Below are 25,700 nucleotides of genomic sequence, written 5' to 3'. Positions count from 1 at the left end.
AAACTGATGGGTTGAGCAAGAGTTGGCTTCCATGAATCATGTAATTGGCTTTGATACTCTGATTGGTTAAACTTCTAATTGCTGGTTAATTTATTTTGATGTCAGCACAAATTATTTCTAGTATGGAAACTTTTGTCATTTATACTTGAATAACTTTGAAAAACTGTATTCACATATATCTATGTCCTTATTGTCCATGAATTTCTAGTGGATAGACCATAAGGTTCAAGAGAAAACTGTCTAATGAAAAATCATCTAATCAACAATAACATTATTTTTTATTAACTCTAATTGTATATATTTTACATGTGATAAGGCCACACAGAGGGCCAAAGATAATTACAGACATGTGATAATCTGAAGTGATAATCTGAAAAAAAAACTCACTAGATCTTATAAAATTCACCCCCAAAACTTGAAAGTTGCCAAAATTCTGGTAGTTTAAGGGTAATATACCCTCCCTTTGAAACCTTAAATTGAATAGATTAAATTAAACATTATCCAGAAGGAACATAAGTTGTGGCACGTGACACAAGATAAAGAAACAGCAACACACATGACAGATGCACATGCTTACAAGGTATATACTAGATAAACATTAAAAGCTGTACTGATGCCGTCTCTTGGTTTTAAGAGGTCAAAACCTGAGTGTTACCTAATGTCAGAACTGCATATTGATTGTTCAGTGGAAGTGTCCAATACGATTGATGTTCCCCTCTTACGTGTGTGGTCTTTGTAAATGTCTCAGAGAGATTTTTGATTTCTCCCTACAATCTTTAAACTGACCTGCACAACTCTCCCTAGGCCCTAGGGTATCATGACCTGAGACAAACCAGGCAACGAAGATAACTGTTATAACAGGCTCAATACAATATCTTTAAAAAGGACTGTTTTTTAAAAACGGATTGATTGTCACAGACTTTTAAAGATAAAATAACATGAACCAGATGAGTCAGTAATGATCAGGTGTGTGTGTGGCAATGTGAGTACAGTCACTCAGTAGTCATTGAAAAGGTTCCTGAGAAAGAAAAGAGGGGGAAAGAAAATCATAATGTTTCAATTGGATGAAAACACAGGTCATTGTGAGGTAATAAGATGGGCTGACAGCCATTGTGACAAACATGACAGAACAGATATTAACATGCAGCTGAGTGCATGATGCGGTCACCATGACTACTCTATGACCACCACAAAATTACATCATTTCAGAGCTTCTTCCTCAAGAGAGAGACTACAGCAGACAGTGAGAGAGTGAAGGTGTAAACCTACTTCTTTACAGCCTCCTGAGCTTGTTGCATCCTGCGCTTGTCAGACGAGCTGAGGGATTTTATCCTGAAACAAGAGGACATATTTGATTTATGTTTTGATTTTTGGGTTACTGTAATTTATACTAAAAGTTTTGTAACATTCTCAATATTGTCTGTTTCACACTTTCTATCGGGATGATCAAATGAAGTTGTAAAAATACTCACATTTGTGACGGACTGGAGCTTGGTGTGAAAAATATCAAAATAGACAATGTAGCGGCAGGAAACATACACCACAGAAATACATTTCCAAGTTTTATTCCCATGTTTCTTGCTCAATGAGAGAGATTCCAGAAGACGTTAAGACTATGAAAGTATGAGAAGATAAACCTACTTCTTAGTCATCCTCCGCTTGGTTGTTGAGTTGTTTGGTGAGCTGGTTGTTGAGTTGTTTGGTGAGCTAGTTAACGATTGTGACCTGAAAAAACAAAAGGTAATAAAATGATTACTTATCTTAAATAGCTGTTAAAAGTGTTGAAGAGATAATCACATGTGTGATGGACTGGAGGTTGGTGTGACACTGAAATAAATCTAAATAAACACTGTACTGACAAGAACCACATCATCTGATTCATTATTATTTTATTACAATTATTTAATGATGAAGGATGATCTTTAGAATGAGCATCTTACTGTTTGGATGTTGGTGGTGTCTTTAAGGGAGTTCTGCTGATTTCAGGGTCAGGAACTGGGGGTTTTCTACATTAAATTAGAGATCAACTAGTAAACAGCTGGCAGTCAAATTACATTAAATTCAGAATAGCTGTTTTCAGTATCAAGGAAGGAAATGGTTTTCTCTCTACCTGGAAGAGGTGTCTTTTCTCCTCTTTTGCCACCATATTACACAGAATACAGCAATGAGACACATTAAACACAACACTGCACCCATCACTGCACCAACCACTGTACCTGTGAATGAGAGAGATGTCAAGAAAAGACAGAGGTCAAATTCACAGGTACACTACACCAAAGCCTCATACATGTAAATATGGCTCTGCACCACACCTGAAAGTTGAATAGGAAAAGAGCCCGTCAATAGGTTGATTATGACCTGTCATTATTAGAATAACAACCACGTACCACTGATCCTGTCATCATCAGAGACCTGAGATTGACCTAGCACAGAAATACACAGGAAGTACTTCATCATGAACACAGACAGTACTTCATCATGACATCATGTTCCTGATATTACACATTGATCTATAGACATTTCTCACCAGTAATTGAAGCTGGAATCACCATGGAAACATTCTTGGTGACATCACTGAAGGACATAGAGGCAACACACCTAACCTCTTTGTCAGTTAGACTGGACACTACCACTGTTACAGTAGTTGTCATAGTGACAGTCCCATTGGGATGGGTGACATCAACCATGTTGGAATGTTCTATCATGATGTCATCCCAGGTTACTATAGGAACAGGTCGTCCAGTAGCAGAACAGGACAGAGTGGTGTGACTGTTGTTGGTTTGTGTGATGAGGAGTGAGGGTCCATACAGCTCTATAGAACAACAACAAACACAGTTCACAGTGAATGTCAATACCATAATGGTTTCAATCACATTATTTACTAAATAATTCCATTTAAATTATTTACTAAATTAATCAATTTACATGATTTACTAAATGATCACATTTTGATAAATGGTTTCAAGACATTGGATGTATGATCTGATAAAATGGCTGCCTGAAGTTCTGGAGAAGTTGTTCTGGGTCAATCATTTACAGCACATTATGTTATCAGATTTTACCATTGACTTTGAGACAGGTCGTTCCACTGATAGCTCCCTCTGGAAAGGTGTTAAACAGACACTTGTAGCAGGACTCGTCTCCTCTTGACACTCCTCTGATGACGATAGAGCAGTTCTGCAGTCCCTCGTCTTCAAACTCCACTTTCCTCTGAAAAGGTGGGTTGACATGGGGACCGCGTTTGCTGTAGGTGGCCACATTTTCATTCTCCCCAGTTGTCACTTTTTGCCAGGTGACTTGCCGCACATCTTTTGGTGTCATGAGCTCACAGGTTAAGACTGCATCTTCTCCCAGGGTTGCTGTGACAACCTGCTGTGTTCTCACCAACTGAGAGAGCCCTGCATGAAGACAGTTACAATAGTTCTTCGACACTAGTAGTACTCAGAACGGTCAGAAGGGGGACTACAGTGGTAAGGGCAGTCTTGGCGGGAGGAAGTTATGGCACCTGTTGTAAAACTATCAATTTCTATAAATTTCAGGATAGAATATACATGATATGTGCCTAAGGCCACAGCATACATCACCATTAAAGTACTCTTTAAAGCGACATCAATCATTCCATACAGTAAGAGCATGGAGCTGCAGATGAAATCATGCATTTACTATAGTCAAATGAACTGGTTTGTCAACAGTTAACACACATTACGCACGTGTAACCGGTGTGAAATGGCTAGCTAGTTAGCGTTTCAATCGGTGACGTCACTCGCTCTGAGACCTTGTAAGTAGTTGTTTCCCTTGCAGATGGGGTTCAAGATACTTAGAGGTTGTCAGTTGTTAACGTGCGCAGAGGGTCCCTGGTTCGAGCCCAGGTAATGGCGAGGAGAGGGATGGAAGCAGAACTATTACACATGCGGCCGAAGGGGAGGGTGATCGAAGGGACAACTTTGATAAATAAAAAACATAAGACCAGGTGATGTTTTGAAGCCACTGCGCCAACATTTTTGTACTCCACCACTGTTTAAAACGTTTTGGAAGATACAAAAATGCATGTATAAATGTCCAGATTTGTTTTCAGACACCTCTGTGTATAGCTCAGCTAAAAATGTTCGTTTATTAACCTTTATTTAACTAGGCAAGTCAACTTTACAGATCAAATATGATCAAACACTGTATAGCCTCAAAACATGTATTTTGATATCATGGATGGTCAATCCTTGCATCCATATATCTATGAATTTGGGAGCGGTTACATTCATCTCATAGTCTAGTAGCACCCTCTAGTAGCTTAAAGCCTCGTGTATCTTGTCCTAGTTCTGTGAAACCAAAACTACTTTTTGCTAATAAATACGAATGATTTAACAATTCAGAGTTGGAGGCTATTTACCCATGCAACAAGAAGATTGAGCTACAGCTTCAATATGACATGTATTTCGTGTTGTGAAATTAACAGGTTTGTCAATAGTTGTGAAAGCACACCATTAGATCACGACATTGGCACTAACAATATCGCGCCAATTTCAATGTGGTAGTCAAATACGGTATTATCATGCATAAAACCGATATAACTCACCAGTATGGAGGGATATGAGCAGAATAAACAGAGAGTTGCAGAGTGCAGGAGACATGGTGAAAATGTAATTTACTACTACAGTACAGTAATAAAATCTGAGAAAAAGAGCGGGAAATTCCTTCTTCCCGTATGGAGCAGGTGTTGGGCACGTGGGACCAGGAAACCTCCTGCATAAAAGTGAAAGTAAACTTGTTCTCTGTATTCTGTCTACAGTCACAGTTAAACTCAATACATTTAGTATTGTGTATATCTGCTGGGGAAATTTGCTCAGGCTTTAACTTCTTCAGAAGCAGGAAAATATTTCAATTGTTCAATTAACTGTGGAATCTAACACAACAAGCATCTGGAAAGTCTGTATTTACATAATAAAATAAATGACGATATGAACTGAAACTCGACACACTTCAATCTAATGAAAAGAGGATATCAAACAATCGTCCTCAACATGACATGAAAGCGGTACCGATGCACCAAGTCTGGACCCCGAACAGCTTCTACCCCCAAGCCATAAGACTGCTAAATAATTAGTTATATAGTTAACCGAATAGCTACCCGGACTATCTGCAATGACTATTTTTACACTAACTAATTTGACTCGTCACGTACGCTGCTGTTACTGTTTATCATCTATCCTGTTGCAGTCACTTTATTCCTAGTTAAATGTAAATATCTACCTCAATTACCGTGTACCCCTGCACATCGACTCGCTGCCCCGTGTATATAGCCATATTATCCTTAGTCAATGTGTATTTATTGTTATTTTTATTAATACGTGTTATTACATTTCTATTATTTTTCTATTTACTTTCTCTCTACATTGTTGTGAAGGGCCCCTAAGTAAGCATTTCACTGTTAGTCTACATATGTTGTTTACGAAGTATGTGACATTTGATTTGATTTTGAAGTTGTATGCATTGCACTGACAGAGGAATCATAGATGAGATCGGACTGCAATGTAACTCAATAATACATGATATAGGACAAGTTTATTAAAATGCATTGGAGAGATGGAGCACATGAGAACATACACCATATCTGAAGACAGTGGGCCTGGCTTCAGCTTTTGTATCTGTGGTGTAGGGTAAATCAACAATGTTGTCATGGCAACATTTTCAGATAACGATATTGTTTCTCAAGAGCTATGGGACTTTCTGAACTTTGGCCGAGCCTAGCAACTAATGACGCCAAAAGCATTACTTTACTTAAGTAATAATTACTATTACTTAATTGATACCCAATATTTACTTAACCAAACACACACCATAAGTAAAAAAAAATCCAATCACTTTTTCCTACCACAAGACCTCATACACCTTACACCAATAAAAGTTCAACACGTGCTGTCATTTTTAAATGAATTGAGGTGAAATAAGTGGAGGATAAAATATTGCACACAAAGAAAAAAAGTGGACTAATGTCATATTTTGTGAGAGAAGTGAACATTATCTACGCTCCTCTTCTCTTTGGTCTTTCAATAAGTAAACTGCAGTTGGGGCTGCTGTCTTGATATAACCACAATCTGGAGTTTATGTTTCAGCCCAATGATAGCTACATTAGCTGAGGGTATACAAGATCTGATTTCATTCCAGAAGAGTTACAGGTTGTGTTGAGGGGTGGTATTCTGCCCTCTGAGCCCATTGGCATGGTGCAGATAGGATCACAGTAGTGGAATGGGGTAGTGGGTTTTTAATGAGTGTAGAGTTAATTGGAATGGTATTTTTGGGGTGTATATATATTTTTGGGGGGGTATAGAACATTTATTTGATGTTTTTTTTTTCATTTTGTAAGACAAAGTATAATGGGCATATATTATCATCCAGTTGGGGGCGGTAATGCCACATTTTCGATCCCAACCACCGTAAAAATCCAGAGGAGAAGAAGAAGAAGTAGTTCCGGGTAGGCGTGGACCATTCTTCAGAATAACGAAAGCGTTAGAACTGTGCTGTCAAGACGATAACCGTTGTATGTATTACTACAGGTATGTCTTTGCACGTTTGTACTTTCTAATATCGAAAGAACATGTCATAACATGGTAGGTAACAAATCCGTAACAGAGGTTGTTATATTTTTGTGTGTGTGTCAAACCGAGTGAGAGAAGAACGTGAACAAATATTTTACATGTCACATAGCTAGAGATTTGGGGTTTGTCTTTTTGAATGTACTGTACGTTATTTCAGGGTAATTTAATAAAGAATCAATTTAATTGAGATGTTATTGTTTTTTTGTTAAAAAAAAGGCTCACGAGCATGTAAAATGGCGGTGACCATTCTGTCTGTGGTTAATGTTATGACACAGTAAAAACACCACATCAATCAAATTGTAGTCAGTCAAGAAAAACACCTGTGAAAATGTGTATCTTAGACGAAAATCTGTGCTTTTCTCCTAAACAACTGCCATTAACACAACTTTCCAATGATGATTGAGAAAAATGTAGGATATTCTGCCATCATTATTTTGTAAGGATTGATCTGAAATCAGAATAGGAAATACCTTTTTATCAGTAAAATCACTGTGCAAGCCCTAAACATATTATAACCTATGTAATAATTGCATTGTTTGCACTATAATCTGTTAGTTCATATGCCTTGCTCCTGTGGTATATAGGCTTAAGGCCTAGACAATAAGACACAGTGACAGAATAAATTCAACCACACCTTTGTTTCATTACAATACCGGAGAGCAACATCTGTCCAGTGAAGTCTACAAAACATATTGCATGTAACAAACAGTTATATGACCGACAGCATGGTCAATCAAAGTAATGTTTCATACATTTTCAACTATTGATTTAGAACCGTGGAGAGTTACAGCAAGTCACAAAAAAAACAGGAGCTGCCTCCACTATTCCAGCACCATTTCAACTTCAACATTTCTACATCTAATCACCTATGCTTAGTCTAATAAAGTGATAACTAAAAGATACCCAAAACTATTTAGTCCAATCAACGTAAGCTAAACATGTTGTGGCTGTCCATGGCACTGGTTTGTGTGTGTGTGTGTGTGCGCGCGCAAGTAGAAAAAACATGTTGACTCACCCTACTTGTAGAGAAACGCCAATGCTATCCAACTCTTTCATGTTTCCTAAACGGTCTAGAACTCTGTCATACAGTACACGCTTTAAGTTTTTGATGTCCTAGGCTACCTGGATAAAATACCAGCTCACTAGGCTTTCCTGGGCAACAATGCGCCAGGCCAGCTAGGTAACATTAGCATACTACAGTGCATTCGGAAAGTATTCAGACCCCTTGACTTTTTCCACATTTTATTACGTTACAGCCGTAAAAAAAAAATGTGATCTACACACAATACCCCATAATAACAAAGCAAAAATAGTTTATTTTAAATTTTAGTTAATTACAGCATTGAGTCTTCTTGGGTATGACGCTACAAGCTTGGCACATCTGTATTTGGGGAGTTTCTCCAATTGTTCTCTGCAGATCCTCTCAAGCTCTGTCAGGTTGGATGTAGGGTGTGGCTGCAAAGCAATTTTCAGGTCTCTCCAGAGATGTCCGATCGGGTTCAAATCTGGGTTCTACTTTGGCCACTCAAGGACATTGAGACTTGCCCCAAAGCCACTCCTGCGTTGTGTTGGCTGTGTGCTTCGGGTCGTTGTCCTGTTGGAATGTGAACCGTCACCCTAATCTGAGGTCCAGAGTGCTCTGGAACAGGTTTTCATCAAGGATCTCTCAGTACTTTGCATTGTTAATCTTTTCCTGACCAGTCTCCCAGTCTCTGCTGCTGAAAAATATGCCCACAGCATGATGCTTCACCGTAGGGATGGTGCCAGGTGTCCTCCAGATATGATGCCAGAACAGCCTCAATGCGCCTTGGCATAGATTCTACAAGTGTCTGGAACTTCCTGTGTAGAAGCATTTCATGCTTTCAATATACTTTGTATCCCTCATTTATTCAAAATGTTTCCTTTATTACATATAAAATGGACAGAGTTGCAAAACAAAATGGAAAATAAAGTAGCGGATAAAGTTTGGAATGACACAATTTCATGCGTACCATCTGTATCACAGTCTCTAAAAGGATGAATTTGGGTGTTTTTGTGCTGCCTTTGTTTTTTCCGTGATATCACGGAAAAGCACAAAAACCCACAGCAGTATCGCCCAATTCACATGTTGTCATTCCTACTGCCTCTGATCTGATTTTTTTTTTTTAACCCCTTTTTCTCCCTAATTTCGTGGTCTCCAATTGTTGTAGTGGCTACTATCTTGTCTCATCGCTACAACTCCCGTACGGGCTCGGGAGAGACGAAGGTTGAAAGTCATGCGTCCTCCGAAACACAACCCAACCAAGCCGCACTGCTTCTTAACACAGCATCCAACCCGGAAGCCAGCCGCACCAATGTGTCGGAGGAAACACTGTGCACCTGGCAACCTTGGTTAGCGCACACTGCGCCCGGCCCGCCACAGGAGAGGCTGGTGCCCGATGAGACAAGGACATCCCTACCGACCAATCCCTCCCTAACCCGGACGACGCTAGGCCAATTGTGCGTCGCCCCCACGGACCTCCCGGTCGCGGCCGGTTACGACAGAGCCTGGGCACGAACCCAGGGACTCTGATGGCACAGCTGGCGCTGCGCCCTTAACCACTGCGCCACCCGGGAGGCCCACAAATGCATTTTTCAATGATATCTTAGTGTTGGAGTGTGCCCCCGGCTATCCATAAATAAAATGTAAAAACTGGAAAATCATGCCATCTGGTTTGTTTAAAGTTTTGCCTTTGCAGAAATCCCTGGTTGCAAAAATGTGAATAGTTCACCTAATTTCAGTTTGTGGCCAAACAAGCAGCCATGGTGTAGAGAATCATTGTACCATCTAAACCGCTGTGAAATATATTTTACATCACCAAGAATAATGTATATTCAGTTGTTTGACGCTGGTGTACAGTACAAGACCGAAAGTAAAGGACTCAAACACTTAACTTAAGAATGGAAAGCACAGAAATGGCACACATAGAATGTATCTACCGCTTCTTAAACTTGCTTTCAATGAGACTGAAAGATCTATTACACACATTTGTGCGTTTGGTCGGATTGCCCAAAAAGTTACATATTGTTGCTTTGATATAAGGAATTTGATGTATAGCATTTAAGTTTGACAATTTAGTTATTTTTCCACCACTGACGATCTGGTTTTTGAGAGTGAAAATATACAATGAAGACAAGGTTATTCAGTAAAATAGTACATAGTGCTGCCTAAAACAAACTGCAACCTTGTACTAAAATTTTTTGAGTCAGTTATGCATTTATATTCATTTATTTAATCTACTATAGGTTACATGTACTTACTTTGTCATTTAAAGTGTGCACTTTGTCTAATGTAAATGAATGAATGTTTTGTTGTCAATGTTTAGCTGCCTGAGCTATTGAAATTAGATAAGTGATTAAGAAGTGTTAGGTTCTAAATAAACAGTGTAAAAAACTAACAGACAACTAGTCAAAGCTCCAAACAAATATATTCACCCACTGGGTCAAACAGTTGCATAAGACAGACATGTTTACACAAACTCCTTGCCCATCTAGACAGACATGTTTACACAAACTCCTTGCCCATCTAGACAGACATGTTTACACAAACTCCTTGCCCATCTAGACAGACATGTTTACACCAACTCCTTGCCCACCTAGACAGACATGTTTACACAAACTCCTTGCCCACCTAGACAGCCATGTTTACACAAACTCCTTGCCCACCTAGACAGACATGTTTACACAAACTCCTTGCCCACCTAGACAGACATGTTTACACAAACTCCTTGCCCATCTAGACAGATATGTTTACACAAACTCCTTGCCCATCTAGACAGACAACTCATCTCTGTTGCTAGGCAGGAACGTAAGTGGTTCCTCTCATTGGTGCAGTCATGGCCCTGCCTCCTATGTGTGTATGTCATAGGAGTGTTCCTTCATCTGACCTGACCTCGGCCCACATTCCTCACTCCTCCCTAATCCACGGCTATACAACCTTATCAGTGGCTGAAACCAGACCGTTGCCCTTCTCCTCTCCATATCATACATGAGATTTAACCATAACATGTTCTGACAGAGTGTAAACCTTCTGCACTCCCCTTTCTCCCTCAGCACATTTGCATACACCCAGTTCTAATATGTTAATATGAATGAGGATATTTCAAGTTAGAACCCAAGAGAATAAATGTAATGTATTTTTAGAGAATAGAGAAAGTAAATAACTTTGTGTCTGTTTCTCTTTATTATTACAGCCCGACTCAGATTAAGTCCGAGGCCAGTAACATCAACAGTGAGGACAAACCCAGCCTGCCTCTCTCCTTTCACACTGAGTCCAAACGTACAGTCACTGGGTCCTGATTGTGACAGTTGAGCCCAGTTTGCACTGCAGGATCCAGAGATGGCATCAGTGAAGCTGGAAGACTGCAGTCAAACACTAGAGCTGAATGTCAACATTAAAGATGAAGAAGAGGAGGAGAAGATTGGGAAATCTGTTAGTCATGGTAAGAGCAGGTTCTGTCTATAAGTTATCTTCAGAAGTTAGACCTCCACAAGTTATGACCCAGTCTGTTGCTAGGTTGAATTCTGTAATTCAACATCACACATCCCTGAACAACTGGTCTATCTGGAGTGATCAGAGAGTAGACTACAGAAGTGAAGTAGACAAACTGACAGTGTTTGGAAGTTGTATGAAATGAGTCTGTGTAGTTACTAGGCTTGGGTGGTATACTGTATACCAGGGTATTTGGAAAACGCCACGGGATGGTTTTTCAATATTGTTGAAACTATTTATTTGATTTAAAAAAAGCAAATATTTGTATTTTTCCTCGCTAGGTTTTTTCCTAGGTTCCTCCCTTCTAGGGAGTTTTTCCTAGGAACTGAGCTTCTTCATCTGCGTTGCTTGCTGTTTGGGGTCTTAGGCTGGGTTCCTGTGAAGGACTTTGTGACAACTGCTGATGTAAAAAAGGGCTTCTTAAAATACATTTGATTGATATATACAGTTACAGTTGGAAGTTTACATACACCTTAGCCAAATACATTTAAACTCAGTTTTTCACAATTCCTGACAATTAATCCTAGTACTAATTCCCTGTCTTAGTTCAGTTAGGATCACCACTTTATTTTAAGAATGTGAAATGTCAGAATAGTAGTAGGGAGAAATATATATTTCAGCTATTATTTCTTTCATCACATTCCCAGTGGGTCAGAAGTTTACATACACTCAATTAGTATTTGATAGCATTGCCTTTAAATTGTTTTAACTTGGGTCAAACGTTTTGGGTAGCCTTCCACAAGCTTCCCACAATAAGTTGTGTGAATTTTGGCCCATTCCTCCTGACAGAACTGGTGTAACTGAGTCAGGTTTGTAGGCCTTGCTCGCACATGCTTTTTCAGTTCTGCCCACACATTTTCTATGGGATTGAGGTCAGGGCTTTGTGATGGCCATTCCAATACCTTGACTTTGTTGTCCTTAAGCCATTTTGCCACAACTTTGGAAGTATGCTTGGGGTCATTGTCCATTTGGAAGACCCATTTGCGACCAAGCTTTAACTGATGTCTTGAGATGTTGCTTCAATATATCCACATAATTTTCAATTCCTCATGATGCCATCTATTTTGTGAAGTGCACGAGTCCCTCCTGCAACAAAGCCCCCCCACAACATGATGCTGCCACCCACGTGCTTCACGGTTGGGATGGTGTTCTACGGCTTGCAAGCCTCCCCCGTTTTCCTCCAAACATAACGATGGTCATTATGGCCAAACAGTTCCATTTTTGTTTCATCAGACCAGAGGACATTTCTCCAAAAAGTAAGATCTTCTTCCTTGCTGAGCAAGGAATCTATCTACCCTTTCAGGTTATGTCGATATAGGACTTGTTTTACTGTGGATATAGATGCTTTTGTACCTGTTTCCTCCAGCATCCTCACAATGTCCTTTGCTGTTGTTCTGGGATTGATTTGTACTTTTCGCACCAAAGTACATTCATCTCTAGGAGACGCGTCTCCTTCCTGAGCGGTATGACGGCTGCCTGGTCCCATGGTGTTTATACTTGTGTACTATTGTTTGTACAGATGAACGTGGTACATTCAGGCATTTGGAAATTGCTCCCAAGATTGAACCAGACTTGTGGAGGTCTACAATTTTTTTTTCTGGGGTCTTAGCTGATTTATTTTGATTTTCCTATGATGTCAAGCAAAGAGGCATTGAGTTTGCAGGTAGGCCTTGAAATACATCCACAGGTACACCTGTCAATTAGCCTACCAGAAGCTTCTAAAGTCATGACGCTTCTAAATTTTCCAAGCTGTTTAAAGGCACAGTCAACCCACAGATATGTAGCATGGACTCTAGGGCTGACACCATTTAGTCGATTATTTGGTCGATAGGCTTTTGGTCCACCAAGATTTCTTTAGTCGAGCAGTAGCAAATAACAACAAAAAAAATCATGGTGTACAAGACTAATCAATTGTGGAGGCTGTGGGGATGGCACAGTCCATCACTCTAAGACGTGCTACTGAAATTGTATATGGTTATATTATGTAAGAACAATGGTGCAACACTAATTTAAAAAAGTTTTATCTTATAACAAATGTGCTTTTTCCCGTGTTGGATAGTGGTCGATGTCTGTGGTTCTGAAACACATCAATGCGCTTGGGAGAAATGTTGTCAGTAGTTTATTGAATAAAACAAAAATTTTAATTTTACCAAAATACATACATACAAATAGTAAAACTACTGAAACTGATAATTTTGTAGTGGTCTCTTAATTTTTTCCAGAGCTGTATATCAACAGAAATAATACAGATCCTGCTTGTGTTGCCTGTTTGAGTGTTTGTTTAATAGCCTACTGATGCCATGAGCACCGAGCCTCACGCAACCACATGTTGGATAAACAATTTCACGAATTCGGCTGTTTGTAGTCTTTGCTATGCTGTAATAAACGCTTTACTTTCTCTCTGTTAAACAGCCTCCCTGATATTATTTATGATTCATTTAGTGTCCGATAATAATAACAATACCCCTCCCCTTTCTTGATATTTTTTGATTATTACTATTATTATGATCATCATTATGATAATAGGTAATGCCGTTATCATTAGTGGGCTTAGTATAATAGCCTTGTATAACCACCATCCAGATGTAGGCCTAAGAGGGCATCCTGTTTAGTCTTAATACCGTAACTTACTTAGGCCTATATTTCAGTACTTATATAGGGTACTGTATCAGTCAGTCATTAAACAGCAGACCAGTCATTCATGATTTTAAATGCAATCAAGCATTTTAGTTTTAAAATAAAATAAAAAAGCAACACTTGAATAATTAGCGTAAACAATAAATAAACAGGTTCCATTTCAGAAATTGCTTTCACATATGTGACTGTTTTTAGTCTTTGCTGTAATAAAGGCATAACATTTTTTGTTTTTTTACAACAGGCTCACCGGTCCGCTTATAATTTATTTAGTGTTGTTTACATTGTTGCAAACGGTCAGAAAAAGGATATTGTAATCTAACAGCACCTGTTTGGCCCACATAATATGCTGACAGCTGTCACGTTCTGACCTCTATTTCCTTTGTTTTTGTATTTATTTAGTATGGTCAGGGCGTGAGTTGGGTGGGCAGTCTATGTTTGTTTTTCTATGTTTTGGTCTAGTTCTATGTTCGGCCTGATATGGTTCTCAATCAGAGGCAGGTGTTCGTCATTGTCTCTGATTGGGAACCATATTTAGGTAGCCTGGGTTTCACTGTGTGTTTGTGGGTGATTGTTCCTGTTTTTGTGTTTTGCACCAGACAGGGCTGTTTTGAGTTCTCACGTTTCTTGTTTTGTTTTCGTTAGTTTGTTCATGTATAGTTTCGTCAATAAATACAATGAACAACCACCACGCTGCGCTTTGGTCCGCCTTTACTTCACAAGAGGAGAACCGTTACAGAATCACCCACCACAACAGGACCAAGCGGTGTGGTAATGGGCAAAGGAGAAAGCAGGAGCAGCGCGAGGAGGTATGGACATGGGAGGACGAATTAGACGGTAAAGGACCTTGGGCTCAGCCAGGAGAATATCGCCGCCCCAAGGAAGAACGGGAGGCGGCGAAAGCGGAGAGGCGCTGGTACGAGGAGGCAGCGCGGCGTCGTGGATGGAAGCCCGGGAGTCAGCCCCAAAAATTTCTTGGGGGGGGGCTAACAGGGAGTATGGCTACGCCAGGTAGGAGACCTGAGCCAACTTCCTGTGGTTACCGGGGGGCTAGAGAGACCGGGCAGGCACCGTGTTATGCTGTGGAGCGCACGGTGTCCCCAGTGCGGGTGCACAGCCCGGTGCGGTACATTCCAGCTCCGCGTATCGGCCGGGCTAGAGTGGGCATCGAGCCAAGTGCCATGAAGCCGGCTCTACGCATCTGGTCTCCAGTGCGTCTCCTTGGGCCGGCTTACATGGCAACAGCCTTGCGCACGGTGTCCCCGGTTCGCCTGCATAGCCCAGTGCGGGCTATTCCACCTCGCCGCACTGGCAGGGCGACCGGGACCATTCAACCGGGTAAGGTTGGGCAGGCTCGGTGCTCAAGAGCTCCAGTGCGCCTGCACGGCCCGGTCTATCCGTCACCACCTCCACACCCCAGCCCTCCGGTGGCAGCTCCCCGTACCAGGCTGTCTCTCCGGCCCATCCGTCCAGAGCCTTCCTCCTCTCCAGCGCTGCCGGAGCCTCCCGCCTGTCCGGCGCCTCTGCCGGAGCCTCCCGCCTGTCCGGCGCCTCTGCCGGAGCCTCCCGCCTGTCCGGCGCCTCTGCCGGAGCCTCCCGCCTGTCCGGCGCCTCTGCCGGAGCCTCCCGCCTGTCCGGCGCCGCTGCCGGAGCCTCCCGCCTGTCCGGCGCCTCTGCCGGAGCCTCCCGCCTGTCCGACGCCTCTGCCGGAGCCTCCCGCCTGTCCGGCGCCTCTGCCGGAGCCTCCCGCCTGTCCGGCGCCTCTGCCGGAGCCTCCCGCCTGTCCGGCGCCTCCGCCGGAGCCTCCCGCCTGTCCGGCGCCTCTGCCGGAGCCTCCCGCCTGTCCGGCGCCTCTGCCGGAGCTTCCCGTCTGCCCGGCGCCTCTGTCTGAGCTTCGCGTCTGCCCGGCGCCATCGGAGCTTCCCGTCTGCCCAGCGCCGCCAGCGCCGCCCGTCTGCCCAGCGCCGCCAGCGCCGCCCGTCTGCCCAGCGCCGCCAGTGCCGCCCGTCTGCCCAGCGCCGCCAGTGCCGCCCGTCTGCCCAGCGCCGCCAGTGCCGCCCGTCTGCCCAGCGCCGCCAGTGCCGCCCGTCTGCCCAGCGCCGCCAGTGCCGCCCGTCTGCCCAGTGCCGCCCGTCTGCCCAGCGCCGCCAGTGCCGCCCGTCTGCCAGGAGCCGCCAATGCCGCCCGTCAGCCAGGGGCCGCCAGTGCCGCCAGTCAGCCAGGGGCCGCCAGTGCCGCCAGTCAGCCAGGGGCCGCCAGTGCCGCCAGTCAGCCAGGGGCCGCCAGTGCCGCCAGTCAACCAGGGGCCGCCAGTGCCGCCAGTCAGCCCAGCGCCAGCGCCGCCAGTCAACCAGGGGCCGCCAGTGCCGCCAGTCAGCCAGGGGCCGCCAGTCAGCCAGGGGCCGCCAGTGCCGCCAGTCAGCCAGGGGCCGCTAGAGCCCCTCCGCCCGGAGCAGCTGTCCCTCTGTCCCGAGCAGCTGTCCCTCTGTCCCGAGCAGCTGTCCCTCTGTCCCGAGCAGCTGTCCCTCTGTCCCGAGCAGCTGTCCCTCTGTCCCGAGCAGCTGTCCCTCTGTCCCGAGCAGCTGTCCCTCTGTCCCGAGAAGCTGCCCCTCTGTCCCAAGCAGCCCCTCTGTCCAGTGGGGTCATTGAGAGGGGTGGGCATGGTGAGTAAGCCACGGAGGCGGACAATAAGGCGGACTGAGACAATGGCGAAGTGGGGTCCGCGTCCCGCGCCAGAGCCGCCACCGCGGACAGACGCCCACCCAGACCCTCCCCTATAGGTCAAGGTTTTGCGGCCGGAGTCCGCACCTTTGGGGGGGGGTACTGTCACGTTCTGACCTCTATTTCCTTTGTTTTTGTATTTATTTAGTATGGTCAGGGCGTGAGTTGGGTGGGCAGTCTATGTTTGTTTTTCTATGTTTTGGTCTAGTTCTATGTTCGGCCTGATATGGTTCTCAATCAGAGGCAGGTGTTCGTCATTGTCTCTGATTGGGAACCATATTTAGGTAGCCTGGGTTTCACTGTGTGTTTGTGGGTGATTGTTCCTGTTTTTGTGTTTTGCACCAGACAGGGCTGTTTTGAGTTCTCACGTTTCTTGTTTTGTTTTCGTTAGTTTGTTCATGTATAGTTTCGTCAATAAATACAATGAACAACCACCACGCTGCGCTTTGGTCCGCCTTTACTTCACAAGAGGAGAACCGTTACAACAGCGTTTGCTCCTTTCCTCATTTGTCTTGATCTCCAGTATTTTCCATAACTAGTCACATGTATTCCATATATCTGACTTCCCCTTTCCCTCCTGAGCAACCAGTAAACATTCTCCTGTTTCGAGTTTGCCATGTCCTCCTCATCAATTTTACTGTTATGATGTTCTGAGTTTGTTTATGTGATTATGATGTGCTATAGGTTAGGCCCTATTGATCATGTGCATGCGATGCATACATATCTCTCATAAATAGAGCAAGGATTGAGGGAATAGGGAATGTTTTTCCTAAACAAATGAGGGATTTCGGCAACAGAACTTTTCAGTCAGAAATGGGTGTTATTATGTTGCAGCTTCAGAATCACGGACAGCGCAATAAACCCTTTTGATGTTCTGTGGTGGTCGGTGCAGCAGGGAGGAGAGTGAGACAATGGGTGCTAGTCACAGTGACTCACTGTTAATAAAAAGTCTGAGTCCGGCACAATCAAATCACTTGCGGTCGGACTCCCTCTTGTCATATACCTTTATTTTGAAGGTTAACCGCAAAGTCCACTATTGTGGCTAATCCTTATTGTGGCTAGCTACACATAGATGGGTCCGACCACCATTAATCAAATAAGAACAGGCTAGCTATTTATTTTCATGAACTGAAGTTCAATTTAATAGGCGAACCACAAGTGACAACCTAGCTAATACCTATGATTCCTAAATTATTGCTAAGAATAATGAAAAGGACTGCAGTTTCTACTGGTCATTGTTTTCAGGCTGGTTGTATTGGTGCTAACTAGGTACCAAGCTAAAGCTAGCTAGCCACCCCAGAAGTTGCGGTCAAACAAATTATGCTTTATTACCAACGCCGTAATAAACACATCGTTCGTGGCCGGTGTTTGCTTGTTAGCGGTGTTTGCTTGTTAGACTTTTTTGTACAGATTTAACAGTGCTACTGTATCATTTTTGACACGTAAAGACTCAAATCGCGTTCCATAGTATGCATGTCGAGAAGCTAACAGCAGTGACTCTATTACTGTGTAACTCCGGTAGTGCAACATCCTGAAAAATAGCGCACTTGGTAGTGTGTACCGGTGCTCGACCAGTCGGCGAAAGCCGACATCACCCACGACAGAGAACGATTGATTGTCAAGGGCAATGAATTCCATTATCTTGGCTTTAATGGATTTCGCCTTTGAGTTGTCTCACTGAAATGTTCTTATTCTTTCAAATGACTGCTCGACTTGTTGGCGGCTCGATCCACACAGCAGACATTGAATGGGCTAGGTTAGGAATGCGATGTCGCACGTGTAGCTTCATTTTACGTGGCGTCATTACGTAGGTATGCACGTGTAGCTTCATTTTACGTGGCGTCATTACGTAGGTATGCACGGTAGCTTCATTTTACGTGGCGTCATTACGTAGGTATGCACGGTAGCTTTGACGTTGCTTTTTAACATCGCCATTAAACTACACATCAGGCCGATACTGATGTTGGCATTTTTCGCTAATATCGACAGATTCCGATATGTTCACCGATATATCGTGCATCCCTAGTCTGAATACTTATATAAATGTGATGTTTCTGTTTTTTATTATTAATACATTTCTAAAAAACTGTTTTTGCTTTGTCATGGGGTAATATGTGTAGATTGATGAGAAATAACAAACAATGTAATCCATTTTAGAATAAGGCTGTTTACGCAACAAAATGTGGAAAAAGTCTAGGAGTCTGAATAATTTCCGAATGCACTGGAGAAATACATGTTTAAACATGTTGGACCAATTGATTAGTTGAAAGAACAAACTACTCTTGGTTGACCACATATTTTTGTTGGGGACAGCCCTATTGAACTCTACAAGGTGTTGAAAGCGTTGTACAGGGAGGCTGGCCCATGTTGACTCAAATGCTTCCCACAGTTGTGTTAAGTTGGATGTCCTTTGGGTGGTGGACCATTCTTGATATATAAGTTAAACTGTTCAGCGTCAACCTAGCAGCATTGGAGGTCTTGACACAAACCGGGGCGCCTGGCACCTACTACCATACCCCATTCAATGGCACTTAAATCTTTTGTCTTGCCCATTCACCCTCTGAATTGCACACATACACAATCCATGTCTCAGCTGTTTCAAGACTTAAAAATCCTTATTTAACCTGTCTCCTCCCCTTCATCTACACTGATTTTAAAGTGGATTTAACAAGTGACATCAATAAGGGATCATAACTTGCACCTGGTCAGTCTATGTCATGGAATGAGCAGGTGTTCTTAATGTTTTTCCCATTCTGCGTATGTCACAAAAACTTGACTTTTTTTCCTGATGCTGTTCACACAGGTGACGTTGAGACATTCTCTACATCCAGAAAGCAGCAGGAAGATCACAGAGCTAAGAGGTCTCACCACTGCCCACATTGTGAGGAGATTTTCCCAATGCTATCAAAGCTAAAAATACACCTAAAAATACACACAGGAGAGAATCTGTATTCCTGCACTGACTGTGGGAAGAGCTTCACAACATCAAGGGCTCTGACAGTTCATCAGAGATGGCACACGGGATTGAAGTCTTTCCCCTGCTCCGACTGTGGAAAGAGTTTCACAACATCAAGGGCTCTGACAGTTCATCAGAGAGTGCACACAGGAGAGAAGCCTTACTCCTGCTCCGACTGTGAAAAGAGTTTCTCCCGATTGGATAAGTTAAATAGGCACCAACTAATACACACAGGAGAAAAGTCTTACTTCTGCTCTGACTGTGGGAATTGTTTCGCCCAATTTAATACCTTAAAATCTCACCAGCGTATGCACACAGGAGAGAAGCCTTACTCTTGCTCTGACTGTGGGAAGAGTTTCTCTCAACTGGGAAGCTTACAAACACACCAACGTATTCATACGGGAGAGAAGCCTTACTCCTGCTCTGACTGTGGGAAGAGCTTTAGAACATCAGGGGCTCTGACAGTTCATCAGAGCGTGCACACTGGAGAGAAGCCTTACTCTTGCTCTGACTGTGGGTGCAGATTCTCTCAACGGAGAAACTTAAAAAACCACCAACATATACACACAGGAGAGAAGCCTTACTCTTGCTCTGACTGTGTAAAATGCTTCACAACATCATATGAGCTAACAGTTCACCGGAGAACACACACAGGAGAGAATCCTTACTTCTGCTCTGACTGTGGGAAGAGTTTCTCCCTATTGGATACCTTAATCAAACATGAACGTATACATACAGGAGAAAAGCCTTACTCCTGCTCTGACTGTGGGAAGAGTTTCTCTCAACAGAGTAACTTAAAAAGACACCAACGTTCACATACAGGAGAAAAGCCTTACTCCTGCTCAGACTGTGAAAAGAGTTTTTCCCAATTGGATAAGTTAAATAGTCACAAGCGAATACACACAGGAGAGAAGCCTTACTCGTGCTCTGACTGTGGGCAAAATTTCTCTCAACACAGCAGCTTAAAGAAACACCAACATATACACACAGGAGAAAAGCCTTACTTCTGCTCTGACTGTGGAAAATGCTTCACAACATCATCTGAGCTAACAGTTCACCAGAGAACACACACAGGAGAGAAGCCTTACTTCTGCTCTGACTGTGGAAAATGCTTCAAAACATCATCTGAGGTAACAGTTCACCAGAGAACGCACACAGGAGAAAAGCCTTACTCCTGCGCTGAATGTGGGAAGAGTTTCTCTCAACAGAGCAACTTAAAAAAACACCAATGTTTACATGGAGGAGAAAAGCCTCACTTCTGCTCTGACTGTGGGAATTGTTTTACCCAATTATATACCTTAACATGTCACCAGCGTATACATACAGGAGAGAAGCCTTACTCTTGCTCTGACTGTGGGAAAAATTTCTCTCAACACAGCAGCTTAAAGAAACACCAACGCATACATAAAGGAGAAAAGCCTCATCAGTTCTCTCAGACCAGCTAAGGTTAAAGTCCATCACTTAATTCTCATGTCATAAAGTAAGTGGTAACACTGAATTGGATCCTATTGTTTCTCACTGTGAGAACTGTGCAGAGGAAATGGCGAATTACAGAATGTTAGCCTCTCTTTACTAATCAGTGTACACCTTGTCAGTTTTGGTGTGTTTTGTTAGCTTCTACTGTAAAGAGGATCAGTTTTCTGTGGGAATAAGCTAGTAGACACAACATGTATCAGATAGAGATGTTGTGAGGATCAGTTTTATGTGGGAATAAGCTGGTAGACACAACATGTATCAGATAGAGATGGTGTGAGGATCAGTTTTCACCTTTTGTTTGGGTGGATATATATTTTTTGACTACTAAGGGACTGTAAGGTATTTATAATAAGGGATACCTGGAGAAAATCATATCTCTCTGAAATGGAAATGGATGGCCCTCCCTTCAGTTAAATATATTTTTACCCGACCCTCCCTGAACACTTGACAACAACAAAAAACAAGTGACCCTCCACTATACCCAAAATAATAATTTAAATAGGAAGTGGATTGCAGAGAACATGCCTACTGTTTACCCTCACTCCTTGGACAGACCAGAGTCTTAGATATGCTGTTTTAGAAACGGTTCTTCGTTTTGTAAGCGTTACATGGCAAAGTAGCTAGAAGGTTGTGGTTTTGCAGAACACCGTGGATAAGGGTAGGGGTGAACATACAGGTCCCTCCACTAATATTGGGACACTTGGTAAATATGAGCAAAACGGGCTGTGAAAAAAATATGCTTGCTGTTTATCCTCTTGGTGTTTCATTCAAAATATTTACAAAAATCGAACCTTTTAATTAAAGTAAAATGATTGAAAAAAATACATGTGAAATAAATGTTTTTCTTCAAAACATGTGTTGCACAATTATTGGCACCCCTAGAAATGATTATGAGTAAAATCTAACTGAAGTATATTCCCATTCATGTTTTCCGTTCTTAAGTTCACCTGAGTGATTAGGAACACTTAAGTGGTAAGCCGTGACTTCCTGTTTCACTGGGGTGTAAATATATGGTGACACACAGGCCAAGGTCCGATAGTCATCCATCACTATTGGAAAGTTGTGATAATGTGCGACAAAAGGTTGTTGAGCTGCACATTTCCACTATCAGGGCAATAATTAAGAAATGTAAAGTTAACAATGGGCCTGGAAGAGGACATGTGTCAATATTGACCCCACGCACAGTGAGGAGGATGGTTCGAGTGGCAAAAAAAATCTCCAAGGATCACAGCTGGAGAATTACAGACGTTAGTTGCGTCTTGGAGTCAGAAAGTCTCAAACTACGATCAGAGTTGTTTGGGAGGGTTGCCATAAAAACGCTGTTGCTGTCATCAAACAACAAACTCAAGCGCCTACAGTTTGCCAAACGTTACTGGATCTTTCAATGGGACCAGGTTCTATGGTCAGATGAGATCAAAATAGAGCTTTTTGGAAACAAACACCAGAGGTGGGATTGGTGTAGACAGAAAGATATCCATACAGAAAGTACCTCATCCCCACTGTGAAGTCTGGTGATGGATCTTTGATGTTTTGGGGCTGTTTTTCTTCCAAAGGCCCTGGACCACTTGTGGGGATACATGGTATCATGGACTCCATCAAGTACCAGCAGATATTAAATCTAAACCGGACTGCCTCTGTTAGGAAGCTTAAACTGTGCCGTGGTTGGATCTTCCAGCAGGACAATGATCCAAAGTACACCTCAAAATCAACACAAAAAATGGTTTACTGACCACAGAATCAAGGTTTTGCCATGGCCATCCCAGTCCCCTGACCTGAACTCCATAGAAAACCTGTGGGATGAGCTGATGAGGAGAATCCCCAAGTGTGGGCCTCAGAATCTGAAGGATCTGGAGAGATTCTGTATAGAGGAATGGTCTCAGATCCCTTGCCATGTGTTCTCCAACCTCATTACGCATTATAGGAGAAGACTCAGAGCTGTTATCTTGGCAAAGGAAGGTTGCACAAAGTATTGAATGAAGGTGTCAATAATTGTGGCACACATACACTATCGTTGAAAAGTTTGGGGTCACCTAGAAACGTCCTTGTTTTTGGAAGAAAAGCACATTTATTGCCCATTTAAAATAACATAAAATTGCCTCCCTCTTATTTCTTAAATTGGAAGATATATTCTCCAACACAAAGCGCTCTTGTTGTTAGTAGCCTAAAGCCATTTTCATTTGAAGACCGTTTAACTGAATTAGACCTTCTCCAATTAATCTACTTTCAGCTCTCATCCGGTGTCCATCTGTAATGTAAATTACTCTAATATGGCTTATGGAGATCAATAACTCTAAAGAAATAGCTTCATTATATGCAATGAAACATATTGTTTTAATTCAAATCAATTATAGTCGTAGCTCTAGTTTTCCTCGTCTTCAGGTTCCCCCTCTCTCCAACTGAACAGGACATCAGTAGGCCTAGTCCGCGCACACACATTTTTTTTTTTACAGCCTCACCTCCTGAAATCAAATCAAATGTTATTTGTCGCATGCGCCGAATACAACAGTGAAATGCTTACTTACAAGCCCTTAACCAACAATGCCGTTTTAAGAAAGTGCCACCGTACACAGCAGTCATTGGTAGGTAGCACTGAAGGGTTTACCTCAGCAAGAACAGGGCAGGCCGGGGCTCATGATTACATTTTTTATTTATTTAACTAGGCAAGTCAGTTAAATAGCATGCTCTAGAGGTAATGTATGTTATTGCTGTATAAGTGAGTTAGCATGTTTTAGATGTAATGTATATTGTTACTCTATAAGTGAGTTAGCTAGCATGCTCTAGATGTAATGTATGTTATTGCTCTATAAGTGAGTTAGCATGTTTTAGATGTAATGTATGGTATTTGCTATATAAGTGAGTTAGCTAGCATGCGCTAGATGTAATGGCCGCATTAGCTAATACACCGTTGTTACAGATTCATACTATCGACAGCCATCAACATCATTGAGCCCTGCAATTCTATGTAAGAGTTGCGGTTAGAGCGTTGGGACAGTGAAACCAAAAGTGAAAAATCTGTCGACGTGCCCTTGAGCAAGGCACTTAAGAACATATTCTTATTTAAAATGACGACCTACCCCGGCCAAATCCAGACGACTCTGGGCCAATTGTGCGCCACCCTATGGGACTCCGAATCACGTCCGGATGTGATGCAGCCTGGATTGGGAACGCCTATCCATTGCAGTGTAGCCTAGTTTTATATATACCATCCTAGCAGCGCAAAAACTAGGGAAGGAGTCCATTTTCTTAGAAATATAACTTTGCACTGTGCTTCTCCCTGCATGGTCTTGGTATAGCCTAGGCCTATAGAATAGGCTATGGATCATGTTGGATTCTAACTACTTTATTGAACTGTGTATAGGAAAGTTACTGTGAGACGAGTATAGAAGGTGTCTGTCCAGACATGTTTTGTTCTTGCTGTGTATTAATATTTCTAAGGATGGAGGTTAAGAGCAACAGGCTAGTCTCAGTTCCTGATAAGTCAGGTTAGTTTCTGTGGAAATAGGGCAAGGAGAGAGGTGGAACTCAACATTGAGATGAGGACAACAGTTGAAGAGAGAAGAAACCTCTGGGAGGAAGGCGGCAGGGGTCCACCCCAACCACAGTCCCATCTCACACACCTCTCCGCTCACGCTGCTCTGGACTCAGGCAGGGCCATGACAATGCAATAAGTAAGAGGAACAGAGACTGATTGTTTATCTTGGAAGTGGTGAGTGGCGACTCCACCTAGTTGGAAGGTATAAATATATGCTTGTGTGACTGAAGCATCCAGTGGGTTGAATAAAGCTGGTTTGTGCTTTTACTAGTTGTCCATATGCGTTTCTACTTTGTTCGTTCAGAGCTTGATATTGCGGACCCAGCAGAGAATCAGGGATGAGGGGCATCATGAGATACTATAATATGCAACTAATTCTCAAACCCTGAGCAATGAGACGTTTAATTGATTACAAATTACATGACCCTCTCCTGAATTTAATGAATTAATTAGTTAATTAACCTTGAACGGTAAGACACATCTGCTTGCGTCTTGATCCACTCGGGTAAACATTGAATGAACAAATATAGCAGGCTTCTTCTGCCCATGTTACGTTCTTCGTAGTAATAGACGTCGAGTTGAGAGATGCCTCCGTGAAAACCACCTTGCCAGATTCTCCATTGAGTTGTCTTTGAACAGCCTCTGCCAGTTGACATTGGGTCCAAATGGGTGCATGTGTGATGAGAACTCGATCTGTTGGAATAAATTGATACAAGCGCGTATTTTAAAGGGCGCTCCATAAGCCACGCCCCAGTGGGCAGAGTTAGCACGTTGGACTGGGACACGTTTTAATACAATATAAAAAGCCTCTAATTTTACAATGGGTCCGCCATGGCTCTGTTTATCCTAATTATGCAAATATATTTGAGATCAGTGTATTGCAGTTAATGTCTTATTTGACTTAATAAGCAAAATATATTTCAGTAGTAAACAACGAAACAATAACGAGGCCCAGACAATTCGTAATAGAACATACCAGAAAGCTTATAATCCAAATGATTGTGATCATCAGGCACCAGTGTTTGGAATACATTGACGTCATTATCACGCAGACCTTTGACAATGGTCTGTTTTGTCAACGACCTCAATTTATTCCAAAAACTGGGGTTAACCAAATGATGCCAATAATAATGATGCCAATAAGAGAATGGAGACTTTTAATTTGAAAACGTGCAGGATACCTATTTCCGGTTTCCATTACTTGTTTTATACTGTGTAATGCTTGTTCGGGTAGCACTCTTCACAGGCCGTTTGGTGAACGCTTTCTTTGTTGGTGAGATG

The 25,700-nt window shown here is 42.6% G+C and overlaps 2 protein-coding genes across 3 annotated transcripts; one reads left to right on the top strand and one right to left on the bottom strand.

Moving 5' to 3' along the window:
- Positions 1-254: 254 nt before the first annotated feature.
- Positions 255-25,700, bottom strand: LOC100653484 (OX-2 membrane glycoprotein). The gene is made up of 11 exons (XM_036951694.1): positions 25,621-25,700; positions 24,882-25,112; positions 3,063-3,398; positions 2,528-2,812; positions 2,388-2,423; positions 2,111-2,216; positions 1,941-2,006; positions 1,642-1,725; positions 1,473-1,490; positions 1,270-1,332; positions 255-1,018 (listed from the first exon to the last, which is right to left on the bottom strand). Exons 2-11 carry the CDS (start codon positions 24,898-24,900, stop codon positions 997-999), a joined length of 1,035 nt encoding a protein of 344 aa, XP_036807589.1. The 5' UTR covers positions 24,901-25,112; positions 25,621-25,700; the 3' UTR covers positions 255-996.
- On the top strand, positions 6,428-22,156 carry LOC110496958 (zinc finger protein 665-like). Of its 2 annotated transcripts, none has more exons than XM_036951691.1 (3): positions 6,428-6,548; positions 10,818-11,050; positions 19,259-22,156. In XM_036951691.1, the coding sequence occupies exons 2-3, from the start codon at positions 10,948-10,950 to the stop codon at positions 20,854-20,856; spliced, it is 1,701 nt and encodes a 566-aa protein (XP_036807586.1). In that variant the 5' UTR covers positions 6,428-6,548; positions 10,818-10,947; the 3' UTR covers positions 20,857-22,156. The 2 variants fall into 2 exon arrangements, with proteins under 2 accessions (XP_036807586.1, XP_036807585.1); XM_036951690.1 differs by having other exon boundaries at positions 6,430-6,548; positions 10,802-11,050.

Source organism: Oncorhynchus mykiss, chromosome 18, assembly GCF_013265735.2.
Source record: "Oncorhynchus mykiss isolate Arlee chromosome 18, USDA_OmykA_1.1, whole genome shotgun sequence".
Lineage (NCBI taxonomy): Eukaryota > Metazoa > Chordata > Actinopteri > Salmoniformes > Salmonidae > Oncorhynchus > Oncorhynchus mykiss.
This window is presented reverse-complemented; position numbering and strand designations above follow the sequence as displayed.